General features: G+C 42.4%; 1 protein-coding gene across 3 annotated transcripts in view; it reads left to right on the forward strand.

Annotated features, from left to right (window-relative positions):
- The window catches only part of LOC124135648 (regulating synaptic membrane exocytosis protein 1-like), a 122,767-nt gene that overhangs the window by 53,863 nt on the left and 50,255 nt on the right, over window positions 1–18,649 (forward strand). For all 3 annotated transcript variants that reach the window (XM_046501082.2, XM_046501081.2, XM_046501083.2), the window contains exon 2: window positions 5,701–5,820. In XM_046501082.2, the coding sequence (XP_046357038.1) occupies window positions 5,800–5,820 (21 nt within the window). In that variant the 5' untranslated portion in view covers window positions 5,701–5,799. The remainder of the gene's footprint in view (window positions 1–5,700; window positions 5,821–18,649) is intronic.

Genomic DNA, 18,649 nt, shown 5'->3' on the forward strand with positions numbered 1-18,649 from the left:
AATGTAGATGCAACCATCTTGACATTGATACTCTCTCTATACTCTAGATGATCCAGACTTGTAACTACGTTGTCAAACTTCAATCCCCCCTTTTAGTTAATAAATTTAGGAATGTTTCGCATGTTTTTTTATGAATCATTTTTCTAGAAAAACTGGATATAATACAGAATCTCACATGATTCAGATGTTCATATAAGTCAGAATTTCTGCTCGGATTGGCAAAATCAAAACAAGGGAATTTGGCCAATAATGGTCAAATTTCATATTTTCTTCCACTGATTTACCCACCTGAACTAGTAATAAATGAAACTCATCTGTTTCATATTAAGATCTAATCAATGCATGCATAAAGAAAACAATATCCACAATGCAGTATGACAAGAGGTTTGTTTCAGGTGAACAATTGCCTTGCCTTTGCATGTGTTTTTCGCGAATACCTGCAATCACCACTTGTTGATAGTGATTGATAAGCACAAGTCATGCTTATGATGGAGTCTGAATCATACAATGGACTCTGTTTTCAGCAGATACTGTTTATGATTAAGGAAAGGGTTTTGTCGTGTGTGTTTTTTATACCACATATCAACCCGTGTACCTATGCGTAAAAACAAATGTATCTAGAACAATGGAAGTTGACTATTGGAAACTTCATCCCTTATGCCATACAGTCTTGTTGATAGGTTTTATCACCATGAATCGCTGTGCATACATCTAAACATTATACAGAGTGGTAAAAAGTGGAGCAATTAACCATTATTGAACGATGTCAGATCATCGATATACTTGAAGCTTAAGTTACATTCTTTGACAATACGAGTATTTCCCTTGTTTGGATTTTGCCAAGTATATATCGAGTTGTCCATAGTCCTAGACAACCATATACTTCTGTGTCGAGTTACGGAAATGCGAGTTAATCACTTTTCAATCGCTATAAATATCATCAGTCGTCGGATTTATGTGTATGGGTGGTCCAGACGCAAAAGGCGACATTGTCTGGGGTTCGCATCCCGCTTGTCCTAATTATGTTTGGGGTTTGTCAGCACCATACCTGTTTTTGGAAGTCATAACCAAACTTCTAGGACCCGCATTACGTCGGGCCTTACTCCCGCATCCAACTGACATACAGTTATATAACTTAAATACTATTCATATCGGCGTTCAACCCAACTCACTCCATCACCGTACAGAAATAGAGTGAGCGAATAAATGTGTTTTAGCCGTATTCCAGCAATGTTACGGCGGGCAACACCAGAAATAAGCATATTGTGCCCATGAAGAAAGTCGTACATGGGAAATAGAATTCATACTTTAAATTCATTTATTAACAAACGTATATTTATTAATAACAGTTGGGATATTAAAGATTCATGCACTTTAAATTGTAAAAATCAACTGTATTACATTTCTAGCAATACAACTTTAGCGAGCGACCGCTGAACGTCAGACACGTGAAGATCCGGGTAGAGAATATGTCTTTAGCAACCCATGCGTGCCCTAAGAGTCGACTATGCTTGTCGTGGGAGTAACGAGTAACGGGATCGGGTGGTCATGTTATCGTATCCAAATTGCGTGGATCGATGCTCATTATGTCAATCACTGGATTGTCTGGTCTGATCCAGTCTCTATTATATACAGACCGCCGTCATATAGATGGAATATCGCTGAGTGCAGCGTTACACAACAAACAAACAAACAAACCTGAACATCAAACCTGATTCATTAATATTACTATAGTTAATTTGTCATGGCATATAGGAAAGTAACATAAAGGAATCGGATGTTCTTTGACTTCTTGTGACCAGTATCTCTGTATATGTTCTTGTCAGAGTGTGCGGGGGTATACATAACTGATGGAATAGCCAATGAAATTAGCATATTCAACCTTTAATTATGACGCAACTAACTTCTTTAATTTTGTGAAAAGACGACTCAGATAGGCGTTGGACATTTTCAAAATATATATGTCATATCCATTTTCTATCATTTGTTCATGTCACACGCACGCACGCACGCACGCAGGCACGCACACACACACTTTAATGCGATAATATGCTCCCATTAAAACACACTTGAAGACTTTCTCGTGCTACATGTTTATACAGTGTAATTCTTACTAGTGTATGTGATAAATATTAATATGCTGAATCATCTCAAATGTCAATCACATCTATGCATTTTATTTACACGAAATGAGGTGCGGGAATTTTAAGACAAGTGCGCGTGCGGCTGAATACGACACCTGCAGTTGCGCTAGAACTCGTGCAGCACGAGATCGGTAACTGTCTTGTTCAAGTGCACGGGTTGATCTATTGACACGTGAGCAGCTTGTCTTTTCATACCAATGCATCGACATTGGTGAGGGTGTATTTTACCTTGGGTGACCTTTGTCAACTGCCTCACAATTATACAGTGTGCATGGGTTACAGACACCCATTGGTGAGTGAGGTGAGGTGAGGTGATATGGGGTGAGATGGGGTTTAATGTCGCGTCGCGTCGCGCGCGCGCGTGTGTGTGTGTGTGTGTGTGTGTGTGTGTGTGTCTGTGTGTGTGTGTGTCTGTGTGTGTGTCTGTGTGTGTCTGTCTGTCTGTCTGTGTACACATTGGTGAGAGGTGAGGTGATATGGGGTGAGATGGGGTTTAATGTCGCGTTATGCACGTGTGTGTGGGGTGATATAGGGTTTAATGTCGCGTTATGCACACGTGTGTGTGTGTGTGTCTGTCTGTCTGTCTGTGTGTATGTGTGTGTACACATTGGTGAGAGGTGAGGTGATATGGGGTGAGATGGGGTTTAATGTCGCGTTATGCACGTGTGTGGGGGTGAGATGGGGTTTAATGTCGCGTTATGCACACGTGTTTATGTTTGTTTGTGTGTGTGTGTGTGTGTGTGTATGTCTGTCTGTCTGTCTGTCTGTCTGTCTGTGTGTATGTGTGTGTACACATTGGTGAGAGGTGAGGTGATATGGGGTGAGATGGGGTTTAATGTCGCGTTATGCACGTGTGTTGGGTGAGATGGGGTTTAATGTCGCGTTATGCACGTGTGTGTCTGTGTGTGTGTCTGTCTGTCTGTCTGTCTGTCTGTGTGTATGTGTGTGTACACATTGGTGAGAGGTAAGGTGATATGGGGTGAGACGGGGTTTAATGTCGCGTTATGCACGTGTGTGTGTGTGTGTGTGTGTGTCTGTCTGTCTGTCTGTTTGTGTGTATGTGTGTGTACACATTGGTGAGAGGTGAGGTGATATGGGGTGAGATGGGGTTTTATGTCGCGTTATGCACGTGTGTGTGGGGTGAGATGGTGTTTAATGTCGCGTTATGCACGTGTGTGTGGGGTGAGATGGGGTTTAATGTCGCGTTATGCACGTGTGTGTGTGTGTGTGTGTGTGTGTGTGTGTCGGCCTGTCTGTCTGTCTGTGTGTATGTGTGTCTGTCTGTCTGTATGTGTGTGTACACATTGGTGAGAGACACTTTGATTTAATAGCAGGTGCCAGTACAGATCCTCATGTTTATTATCAGTAGTACTAGTAGTTGTAGGAGGTGGAAGAGGTTGGCGATTAACGCATTAGTAGTAGTAGTAGAAGTAGTAGTAGTAGTAGTAGTAGTAGTAGTAGTTTGTTTGTTTGCAGCTATATGATGGCGGTCTGTGAATAATCGAGTCTGGACCAGTCAATCCAGTGATTGACATCATGAGCATCGATCCACGCAACTGGGATACGATGAAATGCATAAACCAAGTCAGCGATCCTGACCACCCGATCCCGTTACTCGCCTGTTAGCAGGAGATCGGGGATAACCGTATTAGTATGAGTAGCATTAGTAGTAATTTTAGTAATGTGGTGGTAGTAGTAGGTCGGGCATAAACGCAGTAGTAGTAGTAGTAGTAGTAGTAGTAGTAGTAGTAGTAGTAGTAGTAGTATACCTCAATCGGAGTATATCTCGTACCCCCAACTGGCGTTTAACAACATTTATACTGAACCAAATAAAAAACTTCACAATCCTAAAATTTTAAACATTTTGACCAGTTATCATTGTGGGCCCTTATTGTGTATTTAAAACAGTAATGGCCACGTATTGTCTTTAGATAACAGCCGTTTTTGTGCAGGTGAATCGATCAAAATCATGTTCACAGCACAATAGTGGCAAAAGTGGTTTTTCACGTGCAACTGGTCACGTAGCCATAATACCGCACGTGTTTTCAGCCATACTTGTTAGCAGTCATTAACAAAAAAAGAACACACAAGAAAACAAAAGTCTTTACGGCCATTTGTCATGCCACACCTTTCAAATGTGCAACGTGAACGTGCCATCGGCATGTTGCAGACGGGAACGTCCGGAGCTGAAGTCGCAAGGACGATGGGTTGTAGTTGACCGACTGTTTATGATTAACAGACGCGTCTACAGCAAATGGGTACCACCGCTGATCGCCCTCGCCCAGGTCGACCACGTGTGACGTCACATGCAGAGGATCGTCAGATTGTCTTACATCACTTCCGTAACCGATTTTTGACGGCTACATCAACCCGAAATGAACTGTTTAGGGGTAGACTGAGTGCGCAAACTGTTCGAAACCGTCTGAGAACTGCTCACCTTCAAGCACGACGGCCATACTGTGGGCCGATTCTGACTCAATTACACAGACGTCAACGTCAATTGTGGGCACAGCGACACTTACGATGGACTCAGAGGAATTGGAATCAAGTCGTCTTCAGTGATGAATCCCGATTTAATCTTCGATTTGCTTATGGTAGGGCGAGGGTGTGGAGGCGCCATTATGAACGTTACGTCAAGTGTTGTGTACAGGAGGTTGACAGATTTCGAGGCGGAAGTGTTATGGTGTGGGGTGCTTTCTGTGGCAATGCACGTTCCAGGCTTCTTGTCATCTGTGGCAACCTCAACGTTGCTGCTAACCGCGACCAGGTACTGGCACCAGAACTTCTGCCTTTTATGGCAACACATGGACCCGGTTTGATCTTCCAACACGACAATGCCAGACCCGACACAGCAATTTTGACAAGGAATTTCCTTCAGGATGCGGGAGTCAACGTCATGGACTGGCTGTCAAGGTCTCCCGATCTCAATCCCATCGAACACGTCTGGGATGCTCTTGGCAGAAATCTGCGCACTCTCCAGAACCAACCACAGAATTTGCAAGATCTTGGCACCATTTTGCAGCAACAATGGCGTCGTCTTCCCAATCATGTGTTCACAAGCATCACAAGGTCCATGCGGAGGCGTTGTGTGGCAGTTGTCAACGCACATGGTGGCCATACACGCTACTGAACTTGTGTGCCATCAGATTCTCGTGCTTGGGACTTATGATTTAAACTGTTGATGTCTAAAGGGACATTCCTTATCATTGTTTTTTCACTATGCATTATCAATGACGTTACTTTATAAAAAAATTAAAATGCGAATTTCTTCTTAATATATTTTATTCCGGATCGTTTGAAATATTATGTTTATTGAAATCGTATTTTTAATTGCATTTAGCATAACAAACTATGAAAAGTATCTCCTTTTCCGCGAAAGATAACATGAATTGTGTTTAGTTATTTGCTTGATCCTTTTCTTACAGCACATTTTTATCATGACTTTTCTTGAAAGGCCTGTGCCAAAATTATATTTTCCAGCAAGCTATGAGATAATTCTGAGGGCATTAACGTATAAAAATGACATGTTTACTCAGTACTTTTGTTTGGTCTTCAGAGTCGGGGCCGATGGTAGACGCAGTAGGTGGTGGTAGTACGGTGCGAACACGCCTCGCGCGCACCTGAAGACAATGACGCACACAACACCTCGATTGCTATGGCTTCTCTCATGAAAAAGGTAGGTGTCAGACCTGATTTTTTAAAACAGTTTTGTCACTTCGTCTTCTATCATAATGTACGCTTCAATCCGGTTATCTTTTTCCAAGGTACGTGGAATATTTCAAGCTCATCTTTCATCTCATTAATTTCCTGATAAATCACCATGAAGTTGCTGGTCCCAAGCGGCGGGTGTTTTAAGATCAATGCGTTAAATCTATAACATGTTTTTTTATATTTTTAAGTTTCAGCTTTTAACATGAGGAATACGATACGTGTGTATGAGTGGCGGGTGTACCGGTAAGGCAGGATATGCCAAATTTCAATGCTACATTCATAATTATAATATTCGCCGCTCCTTTGCCGTTACGCCCAATGTTTCGGCGAATAATCGAGACTGGTTTTTCGCTGGCGTTGATGTTTGTATTTCAGTGTCATTTCAATGTCGCATCGACAGTAAGAATAGTGTTCTTTCACGTACTTTCAAAATGGGTTTAAATCAAAGCGATAAAAACCCTTTCCACAATAATAAGAAAAATCTATGCTCAGGATAGACTTAGCCGAATCCGCTGTACGATTCAGACCACATCAAATGTATTTGAACCACTCTCAAATAGTGATGTTACATACGATGATTTCCGGCCCTGTACAGACCCTTAAACACAAATATCAGAATACTCCACGCAAGTCTACAATAACTTCGCCTGGGTTACTTCAGCGTCAGGAAAATGAAGAGGTTCTCTGGAATCGACTGAATATACTGAAATCAATTTAACAAAAACGAAATCTTAGAATATATTCATTTCACAGACTAGCTGTCACAATACCTATTACAACAAGAATACTCAATCTTTGTTCCTTGGGTTTGAGACGCCATGGCCCCCGAGAAATTCGAAGAAAGAATGTGACGACTGTTATGTATGATTGTTATGTTTTGAATGAGGTAAATCACGAACAAGTGAGCTGACTCATCTTATTTCGCCACAACTATCACCCATACGTTCATCAAGTTACTTTCTGAGTCACAAGGAATACATTTTTAGCTTGAGTCAATTGCAAATCTAATGAATCTAAGACTTTATGCCTGCTAAACTGTTTGTATATGACTATGTGCGTCTCGCAGTTTATGCTCGCCTGTCTCAATATACGATGATGAGTATGTGTGTTTATATGCGTAGACCTGAAAACATTATATGAGTATTTGAAAATGATATCTAAGAGTGGCTAGAGTTGATTTTCATATTGTATAACCTTTTGTGGGGGGGCACGAGCGGCCAGTCGTTTATGGCGCCACAGTTTGATGTGCAGTGTTGCGTCCCGTAGAAGTGCTCCTTCCCAGCAGCGTCTGACACCTTCAATACACTCCCAGTAACATGGCTGTCATCCGTGGGCACGAGGCCAACACAATCTCGAAATGTGTACCCTTACCCCAAATGTAGTGACATTAATGTTTTTGTGCATGTCTTTTGGAATGACATCCCACAAAGTTTGAAAAGGTTCACGACTGCCAAGGCAAGAAGTAGACATCCACATGAGCACCGTTGTGGATCTTACCGTCCTTCCTTTTGGGTTCGAATCCCGGTTCGCCCCGATTGTGTTTCTAGGTTTGTCAGCACCATACCTGTGCTCGTGGGTTCCACCGTGGTAAACGTCTGAGACCTGCATCACTTCGGGCTTGTCTCCCACATTAAGCAGACACGCCGTGATATAACTGAAATACTGTTGACACTGTTGAAAACCTACTCACATACACAGTATGTTGTCTCGATGACCCTTCCTTGCACATCATGGAGTGGGGTTTGGTCAGTCATAGAGACACCACCCACACCATAGCCGGTCCAGACACGACCAAGCCTGTCAAGGAAGTGCAAAAGGAATCGGGACTCATCTGAAAACTCATCTGAAAACATGACACGTGACCAGCGACGATTACCCCAGTCTCGACCTTGTGTACACCATTGACGTGTGTTAGCAATGTGGCTATTTGTAAGGGGTAGCAGACCACGTGGTCGTCGTGCATAGAGATTTCTAATCGTCTGACCCGTTATCGTACTCCAGTAGCGTGATGTAAATTTGCGGCAATTTGATTAGCCGTTTGAGCTCGATTTCTTAGAGCCCGGTGCCGCTTCTGTGGTCTTGTGGTAGAGCGTCTGCCCGGAGAGCGGAAGGTCCGGGGTTCGATCCCCGGCCGCGTCATACCAAAAGACGTTAAAAGTTGGTACTTGTTGTTACCCTGTCTGGCGCTCGACATTAAGGGGCTAAAACAAGGACTGGTCGGCTCGGAGTCAGTATACTGTGTCTGAGTGGGGTATTCATGTTAAACTGCGGCATGGTATCTCAGTGAGCTAGCACTATAAATCGGCATCAGTCCGGACTAGTACAAGCAGCCACACACACTCACACGTGCATGCACGTCGCTATATAAGTGCAATAATCTTGGACGCGACGTTAAACCCAATTTCACCTCACCTCACCTAGAGCCCGGTTGCGGATCAATCAATCCTATACCTTTGTCGTTGACCTGGAACGCTATGAACGGGGTCGATCGTCAACATTTTGGGTTTGTTGGTACCTGTGAAACAGTGAACGTATGGGTCACTGCACGCTGACGTCTGCCTGTTTCCTGCATGCCAAAAGCCCATAGACGTTTTCCGTGCGTTGCAGACATCGAATCGCTAGTTTATACACAAATTACAATTCAAGCAGAATCCATAAGATTGATAGAAATAATGGTCCGCAGAGATAAATCAACCCTCCTTGAAAGTGTCAAAATCAGGAATGACATCCGACGCATGTGTGTGGCGCTACCGCGTGAGGCTCGTGCAAACTATAGAATGTGTTTTGGTGTTAAGTTTCACAGACATAAACGTTCTTCAGAGTATGTTTGTCGTCAACACTTATCTTCTAATGTGATCCCCTTCTAATTAGAACAGTATACGTATGCCTTATGTTTGCATCTTACAGCGGTTCCTTGTGAACATTGTACATACATATGCCTTATGTTTGCATCTTACAGTCGTTTCTTGTGAACATTGTACATACATATGCCTTATGTTTGCATCTTACAGTCGTTCCTTGTGAACATTGTATAACATTGTACATACATATACCATATTTTTGCATCTTACAGTCGTTTCTTGTGAACATTGTACATACATATGCCTTATGTTTGCATCTTACAGTCGTTCCTTGTGAACATTGTATACACATATGCCTTGTTTCAGCATCATTTTATTTGCATGTTCACGCGCTTTCTTTGTTTTCTCTTGGGGAACAAAGGACGAAAACATGTCGGCGTAAAGCATATATTTTAAGCAGATCGGTGCAGCATTCGTATACACGTCCTTGGTAAGAATGAGTCACTCCCTTCCGGATCCCTACTTAGCGCGAATCCAGACAGCCTTTCCTCAGCGTAGCTGTAGGCTTTGTTTCTCGCATATAGCAGCTCAGAGAATTAAAGAATGTTCATCAAACTTGTTAATCATCCCTTGACTTATAATCGATGAGATGATGTAGCGTAGTTTGCGTGGGGATGTCAAGGGTGATATAATGGTCCCATTCTTGTCATTCCCTTTGGTGTTTAACCTTAACACTTTTCATCGATGCCTGCATGTTCAGATTCAAATGTCATAACCTTGCAAATGGCCGGAAACAGAACCCATTTACATTTCAAACGTAAACGTTTGTGCATGCAAAAACATCTCGATCTGTCTCAGCAATATCATTGTGTCAGATTACCTCATTCTGAAAGTCGGCGTTAGAAATGTTGTTTTCATGTGCTGTATAATGAGATATCTTGGTTTGGTTGATAGATCGTGATCTACCTGACGACAACAGATTGGATTCCGGCAAACGCCATAGTTACCAAACATTGTTGTCCACAGAGTCTGTTCTTGCCATGGTAACAATCTGTGATTTTGAAACAATGATATATGAACACTGGAGAAGAGAAAGTTGTTTACGCGTACCGCTGATTCCAATATTGAATAACAGTTATGTTGCCTTCATAATTGAACTGTGAAATGCTTTGTGCGTGGCTCAGTGTAATCATTGTCGGCGTCTCCCAACTTGTATATACTAAAATAGCCAGTTATTCACAAATACACAAATGCCCGTAACTTATCTCCTCTCGGTAGAAACACTGTCCCAAAATCTTTTATCATTCCCAAACTGCGGTCATATAGCTGGAATATTGGTTTTAGTGCGGCGTTAAACAACAAACAAAACCTAGCATTCCCAAAGTCAAGCATTTATTTCCGTCCCTTCCAAACCCCTCAGGGAAATTATGTGAAGAATCCCAATGTAATTGCTTTAGATTGATGAGGAAATAAGCCAGACAATATAAAGAGTGACCAACAAATTAGTATTCAATCATGCATCAATGTTATACAAATTAAAGAAATATACATTCCCCAAAATGCCACGAAATGGTAAATGGTATAAACTCTTTTCTGAACAGTTTACAAAACTTGGCTCCTCAAGTGTATTTGAATGTAACTGTCAAAGTTAAAGCAATGTTATAATCCCATTGTTCTACAGATCTCCTTTCTGCTTGACGGGGCATAGGCGGCCCTGTCGTCTAAGGCGCCGCAGTTCGCTGTGCAGAATCACACCAGAAACCTATGATTGTGGGTTCAAAACCCGATTCGCCCCGATTATGGTTTGTCGGCATCATACCTGTGCTCGTGGGTTTCACCGAAGTGGTAAACGTCTGAGAGCTGCATCACTTCGGGCTTTGCTCCCACATTAAGTTGGCACGCCGTGATATAACTGGAATACTGTTAAAAGCGGCGTTAAACCCAACTCACTCACTCACTCACTCACTTTTCCGCTGGACTATACACTCGAGAAACTGCTGGAATTAGTTTTATAAAACTGAAATTACCTGGTAAAACATAAATATTCAAGTTAATAAATGATTCATTTGTCATCCAAAATTCACTCACTCACTCACTCACTCACTCACTCCACCGCGCTGTCCCCTTATTCTCAGCTGTCTTTAACAAAGCAAAGCTATGTCACGGGATATAAACATAAACAATATGAAACGTGGAGCACAAATGTATAGGCATGGTATCTTGTTTGTTTCATCCTGACACAAGCAAAGCTTTATCATATCAGCCATATAAATAACCAGTAACCTTTAAACAGACAATAGACCGCCTCCGTGGTCTAGTGGTAGAGCGTCCGCCCGGATAGCCGAAGGTCCGGGGTTCGATCCCCGGCCGCGTCATACCAAAAGACGTTAAAATATGGTACTTGTTTACCCTGTCTGACGCTCGGCATTAAGGGGCTAAAACAAGGACTGGTCGGCTCGGAGTCAGTATACTGTGTCTGAGTGGGGTATTCATGTCAAACTGCGGCATGGTATCTCATTGAGCTGGCACCATAAATCGGCATCAGTCTTGACTAATACAAGCAGCCACACACACACACGTGCATGCACGTCGCTATATAAGTGCAATAATCTTGGACGAGACGTTAAACCCCATTTCACCTCACCTTAAACAGACAATAAAACGTAATCATTTCCAACCCAGTAGGAACTACTGGAATCTGTATATAATGCACCTGTTGTTGCTGAACCATTAAAGTCAGAGATGTTCAACGTGAAACATCAGAACAATTTTTATTCGCCGGTTTCCCCAATAAGTATAAATATATGTCTAACTTCCTAGGAATTATGGGGGTCACAAATTCAATAATAAATGATGTTTCTTGAATTGTATCAACCTCAAAAGCTTCACATTACATGAAAACCAAGTAAGGACCAATCAAAAGGAACACAGATTTATGACAGAACATTGATTACATGAAAATCCAGTTAGGCCCAATCAAAAGGAACACAGATTTATTACAGAACATTGATTACATGAATATCCAGTTAGGCCCAATCAAAAGGAACACAGATTTATTACAGAACATTGATTACATGAATATCCAGTTAGGCCCAATCAAAAGGAACACAGATTTATTACAGAAAATTTATTACATGAAAATCCAGTTAGGCCCAATCAAAAGGAACACAGATTTATTACAGAACAATGTTAACATGAAAATCCAGTAAGGCCCAATCAAAAGGAACACAGGTTTATTACAGAACAATGATAACATGAAAATCCAGTTAGGCCCAATCAAAAGGAACACAGATTTATTACAGAACATTTATTACATGAAAATCCAGTTAGTCCCAATCAAAAGGAACACATATTTATTACAGAACATTGATTACATGAAAATCCAGTTAGGCCCAATCAAAAGGAACACAGATTTATTACAAAACAATGTTAACATGAAAATCCATTCAAAAGGAACACAGATTTATTACAGAACAATGATAACATGAAAATCCAGTTAGGCCCAATCAAAAGGAACACAGATTTATTACAGAACAATGATAACATGAAAATCCAATCAAAAGGAACACATATTTATTACAGAACATTGATTACATGAAAATCCAGTGAGGCCCAATCAAAAGGAACACAGATTTATTACAGAACATTGATAACATGAAAATCCATTCAAAAGGAACACAGATTTATTACAGAACATTGATTACATGAAAATCCAGTAAGGCCCAATCAAAAGGAACACAGATTTATTGCAGAACAATGTTAACATGAAAATCAAGTAAGGCCCAATCAAAAGGAACACAGATTTATTACAGAACAATAATTACATGAAAATCCATTCAAAAGGAACACAGATTTATTGCAGAACATTTATTACAAAATAGTATAAACTGTACTCAAGAAGAATATCCCATTGGGAAGCTGAATCTTCTATAAGCCATGTGCCCCTTCGATATTAATGTGACACTTCCTTACAATGATTTCAGTACGAGATCTTGCACAACGTTTTACCAACTGGCACTAGACTATTGAAGATGGGTTTTAAAAACTAACAACACATGTATCTATTGTTCAAAGGAAGCAGATACAGACCATCTGATTGCAGCAACGTAACTTCCATCTACAGGTAACTGGAGAACTGGCTTTACATAAAATCATATTAGAATAGAGCTGTCAAAACCGAACATTTTGCTCGGATTTCCACAAAGAAACGGTATGCCTATAAATGTAATCATCGCTTTTTAAAGAAATCATATTTAAATATAGACTCAAAACGAATTCCAACCTTCCAGTTCTTTCAGGCGCAGCTATATTAATATTACCTGATTGCGAAATGTTTCAGCAATATAATGTTCCCGGCTAGATCAATTTTATATATCCTGGTATTCCTGTAACTTACTGTATAAAGAGTCCAACTCCAAATATTTATAACATGCTGAAATCGTATCGCAGCTGGAAATGTGAAAAACAAAAAATGCATCAAACATGGTGCGTGAGTCAGTGAGGGTGGGTGCGTGAGTCGGTGAGGGTGGGTGCGTGAGTCGGTGAGGGTGGGTGCGTGAGTCAGTGAGGGTGGGTGCGTGAGTCAGTGAGGGTGGGTGCGTGAGTCAGTGAGGGTGGGTGCGTGAGTCGGTGAGGGTGGGTGAGTGAGTCAGTGAGGGTGGGTGAGTGAGTCAGTGAGGGTGGGTGCGTGAGTCAGTGAGGGTGGGTGCGTGAGTCGGTGAGGGTGGGTGCGTGAGTCAGTGAGGGTGGGTGAGTGAGTCAATGAGGGTGGGTGAGTAAGTCAGTGAGGGTGGGTGCGTGAGTCGGTGAGGGTGGGTGCGTGAGTCAGTGAGGGTGGGTGCGTGAGTCGGTGAGGGTGGGTGCGTGAGTCAGTGAGGGTGGGTGCGTGAGTCGGTGAGGGTGGGTGCGTGAGTCGGTGAGGGTGGGTGCGTGAGTCAGTGAGGGTGGGTGCGTGAGTCGGTGAGGGTGGGTGCGTGAGTCAGTGAGGGTGGGTGCGTGAGTCAGTGAGGGTGGGTGCGTGAGTCGGTGAGGGTGGGTGCGTGAGTCAGTGAGGGTGGGTGAGTGAGTCAATGAGGGTGGGTGAGTAAGTCAGTGAGGGTGGGTGCGTGAGTCGGTGAGGTTGGGTGCGTGAGTCAGTGAGGGTGGGTGCGTGAGTCGGTGAGGGTGGGTGCGTGAGTCAGTGAGGGTGGGTGAGTGAGTCAGTGAGGGTGGGTGCGTGAGTCGGTGAGGGTGGGTGAGTGAGTCAGTGAGGGTGGGTGAGTGAGTCAGTGAGGGTGGGTGCGTGAGTCGGTGAGGGTGGGTGAGTGAGTCAGTGAGGGTGGGTGCGTGAGTCGGTAAGGGTGGGTGCGTGAGTCAGTGAGGGTGGGTGCGTGAGTCAGTGAGGGTGGGTGCGTGAGTCAGTGAGGGTGGGTGCGTGAGTCAGTGAGGGTGGGTGCGTGAGTCAGTGAGGGTGGGTGCGTGAGTCGGTGAGGGTGGGTGCGTGAGTCGGTGAGGGTGGGTGCGTGAGTCGGTGAGGGTGGGTGCGTGAGTCAGTGAGGGTGGGTGCGTGAGTCGGTGAGGGTGGGTGCGTGAGTCAGTGAGGGTGGGTGCGTGAGTCAGTGAGGGTGGGTGCGTGAGTCGGTGAGGGTGGGTGCGTGAGTCGGTGAGGATGGGTGCGTGAGTCAGTGAGGGTGGGTGCGTGAGTCGGTGAGGGTGGGTGCGTGAGTCAGTGAGGGTGGGTGCGTGAGTCAGTGAGGGTGGGTGAGTGAGTCAGTGAGGGTGGGTGCGTGAGTCGGTGAGGGTGGGTGCGTGAGTCAGTGAGGGCGGGTGAGTGAGTCAGTGAGGGCGGGTGAGTGAGTATGGTATTACGCCGCTGTTAGCAATAGTCCATTAATGTCACGGCGGCAAATACATCAGAAGACATGTGTTTAATGGAATCTGTTTTGGAGACTGGTTTGTTGAGCATCGATCTACGTAAATGGGATACGATGACATACATCAACTCAAAGTCGCCTTTTACGGCAAGCATGTGTTGCTGAAGACTTATTCTACCCCGGATCTTCACGGGTGTCGGGGACTGGTAATTCTCTGGTGTTGATGGTTTATATTTTTCTGAATCACTATCAAATAGCGATGATAGCGTCTTCGCGAAAAGGTGAGCACATCCTGCCCCGCTGTCTGCACCTGTAACTAATGTTATAAAAGCTAAAGTAATTAGTGATTGTCACATATTGTGACATTACCGTGAATAATATGACAAGTGTAAGACCAGCTTGTAATTTTAGAATGCCAGGAAGGTTATTTCAGGCAATTTAAGGAATCAGTCTGTGCCTTCCTTTGCATCGAGAGTCGAATACGTCATGAAGACATGCATTAGTCAATGAAAAGCTTAAAATAAAGTATTTATGTCACTTAACAATAGTATGACGTATTAATCAGTTTGAATTTGATTCATTTGTGCAATTTATACATTCACTTACAAGAACAACTGAGTGAAGTTTGTGACACATATTAAATCAGTTTCATGTGCACATGGTGAGGTGAGATAAAATTGGGTTCTGCACGTATATAGCGACGTGCAAGCACGTGCGTGTTTGGGTGTGGGGCTGATGGTACTAGTCAGGACTAATGCCGATTTTATAGTGCTAGTCCACTGAGATAACATGCCGCAGTTTAACATGAATACCCCTCTCAGACACTGTATACAGACTCCGAGCCGGACCAACCTTTGTCTTAGCCCGTTAATGCCGAGCGTCAGACAGGGTAACAACAAGTACCGTAAGCAAGAGAATTTATGGATGTCAACTTCTTTATTATGAGTAACACAATGATTATTGTCTTTGCTAATTTTCCTTCTGGCTTTCATTTATTGCCATTTCATATCATGGTCCCATGGCCCATTGCCTATTACTAATAAGTGATAATTTCAGTCCTGGCTTCCAGCTGTCATTGATATATATCTATCATAACATGTATACACCTGATGAACGAGTATATACTCGGAAACATTGTGTTCCTCAATACATAGAAGATGGCATCCATAAATTCTCTTTCTATGTGTATCGCTTCTAAATGTCATTCAAAGACAAAGACCATCTTTTAACGTCTTATGGTGTGACACGACCGGGGATCGAACCCCGGACCTTCAGCTCTACCACTAGGCCAACGGAGGCGGCTGTGTGTAGATGGGGAATAAAAGCGACAAAATCCTTTCCACAATCATAATACATAACACATACGTCTGTACATAGGGGGCGGTAGGGTAGCCTAGTGGATAAAAAGCGTTCGCATGTCACGCCAAAGACCCGGGTTTGAGTCCCCACATGGGTACAACGTGTGAAGCCCATTTCTGATATTGCTGGACTATTGATTAAAAGTCCATACTCACTCACTTACTCATGTACATAGCGTGTGACTTGATAGCGGTTGCAACATGAATACTAAGAGGCCTTACACGATAACTTTGATCCACACGATCAACACGGCGCAAAGAAATTTTGTAGTATACATACCTAGTGATGCAAGTACCTAGACTGTCATAAAGCGCACATGTGTAACCCGGAAGATAAAACAAATTGTAATTTGCATGTAGCACCTTCAGAATCAGGAATGAGAATATGGCACATTTCAGTTTAAATATTTATGTAATATAAAAGTAGAAAACAAACATCTTATAAAAACAAAACTGGTAATATGTTTTCAAAACAAGGACTTCCTGAAACATTTGTTATTGTTTTCAAGGAACATGGGGTATTAAGTTGACACAAGCATAACAGTGTACTTGATACTGTTGACATTGATATATCTACAGTGGTAAAGTTATTAATATTTCGTCATAATTAGCAATTCGCTGTGCAGAGTTGCGTCCCTTCGGCACGCCAGAAACCTATGATTGTGGGTTCGAATCCCGGTTAACCCTAATTATGTTTCTAGGTTTGTCAGCACCATACCCGTGCTCGTGGCTTTCACCGAAGTGGTAAACGTCTTAGACCTGCATCACTTTGGGCTTTCCTCCCACATTAAGCTGACACGCCGTGATATAACTGGAATAATGTTAAAAGCGGCGTTAAACACAACTCACTCACTCACTTTTCATAATTAAGGTTTTCAAAGTAATAGTTACAGTGTCATATTATTTTATAATGAAGTAGATATGCACATGGAGACCTGCAGATATTGTTAAAATTGAAACCCACAATATTGTGTGGACTACTTTATTTCCGTACTGAGGATGCCACAGGCCTATAGCACATTTATAATTTGTACACTCAGAGCAGTAGAGTCTATAACATAATGTCTTTCCTGTGTCTCAGTGCATGATAAATGTACATAGATCATTTTTTGTAAAAGTAAGTACTTTGAGTTGTTTAACAGTGATGTGAATATAAAAAAATTAGGATTGACATAGTAATATTCAGGTATATACTTAGCCCTTAATTATGCATAAAATGGGCATATAAGAAGGAAGTTATATTCATCTTCAATGTCATTCAGTGCGCACAATTGACAAATGCGTTCTTCTCTTTTAATACACATGTAACGCCCAGTTTCAATAAATAGATCATTGAACAACATCGAACTCTTGCTAAGGAAACCCGAAATTGTTTTACATTTAAACAAGATAAATACTGTTCGGGATATAAATCATTTTTCACAATTTTGTAATAAATATATTTGTTTGATTCAGATACAGATTGGACTAATTTTGTAAATATATATCTTTTAGTCTTTGTGTTAACGATCTAATGAAATAAGAATGACATTGTATATTTTGTTCATACCATGCATAGCCATAAACAACGGAAAAACAGCAAGTCTTTTACGTCTGTTACCCAGTTTCGTTTTCCATTTTTATCAAAGAGTACCATCATATTTTCGTGAACCTATAAGATATATTCAATAATCTTAACCAATATTTAATAACCTTTATATATGAATATATATACATTGGAAATCTGCCACAATCACCATACACCATAACACTTGGTGTATTAACCTTAACACCAAGGAATTTCTTGCAGGCATAAAATGTACTTTTTCTATTTTTTCAAGCTTACTGAGTTCCCATATCTCTGCTCCATATAGTAATAACGGACTTATCTTTAAAACAAATATCTCGAAGAACGACTTGTTATAATATTTCCAAGAGTAAAGATTTGTTTTAACACATTAATTAATATACCGAACAACAAAAGTTCCTGTTACATTGAATAAGAATTAATTCAAAGTTTTGTTTTTTACCAAATCTGAAACAATTTCGGTTTGCAACAGATAAAAGACTCCTGTAAGTGTTCAAATGGTTTAATTTGCCATACGGACTTCAGAAAATGCGTGATTTCATTAAACAAAACATGAACATGCCAAAATGTCAATTTACAAATCAATAACGTGTGTGTCCACCGCTGGTTGCGATTCAAGCAACACATCTTCGTCTCATGGAATGGACCAGGCGTCGCACAAAGTCCTGTGGGATATTTGTCCATATCTGCTGGAGCATATTTCAAAGATCCTGGAGTGTCTGTGGAACACGTGGTTGACGTCGAAGGCGCCGATCCATCTCATCCCACCTGTGCTCGATTGGTGAGAGATCAGGGGAGCGAGCCGGCCAGGGGATGACATTCACGTTGCTTTGTTGAAGAGAATCCTGAACAAGTCGAGCAATATGAGGCCGGGCGTTGTCATGTTGAAAGGTAATGCCTGGGCCACGACGACGCAAAAACGATAGAACAACAGGGCCGATGATCTCGTCGCGGTAGCGCTGTCCATTGAGATTTCTACTATCAAACGGGTCCTCTGTCTTGCTGTAATTCCACCCCATACCATAACAGACCGCCTCCGTGGTCTAGTGGTAGAGCGTCCGCCCGGACAGCGGAAGGTCCGGGGTTCGATCCCCGGCCGCGTCATACCAAAAGACGTTAATAGATGGTACTTGTTGTTACCCTGTCTGGCGCTCGACATTAAGGGGCTAAAACAAGGACTGGTCGGCTCGGAGTCAGTATACTGTGTCTGAGTGGG

Source organism: Haliotis rufescens, unplaced genomic scaffold, assembly GCF_023055435.1.
Source record: "Haliotis rufescens isolate VD_foot unplaced genomic scaffold, xgHalRufe1.0.p SCAF_2, whole genome shotgun sequence".
Lineage (NCBI taxonomy): Eukaryota > Metazoa > Mollusca > Gastropoda > Lepetellida > Haliotidae > Haliotis > Haliotis rufescens.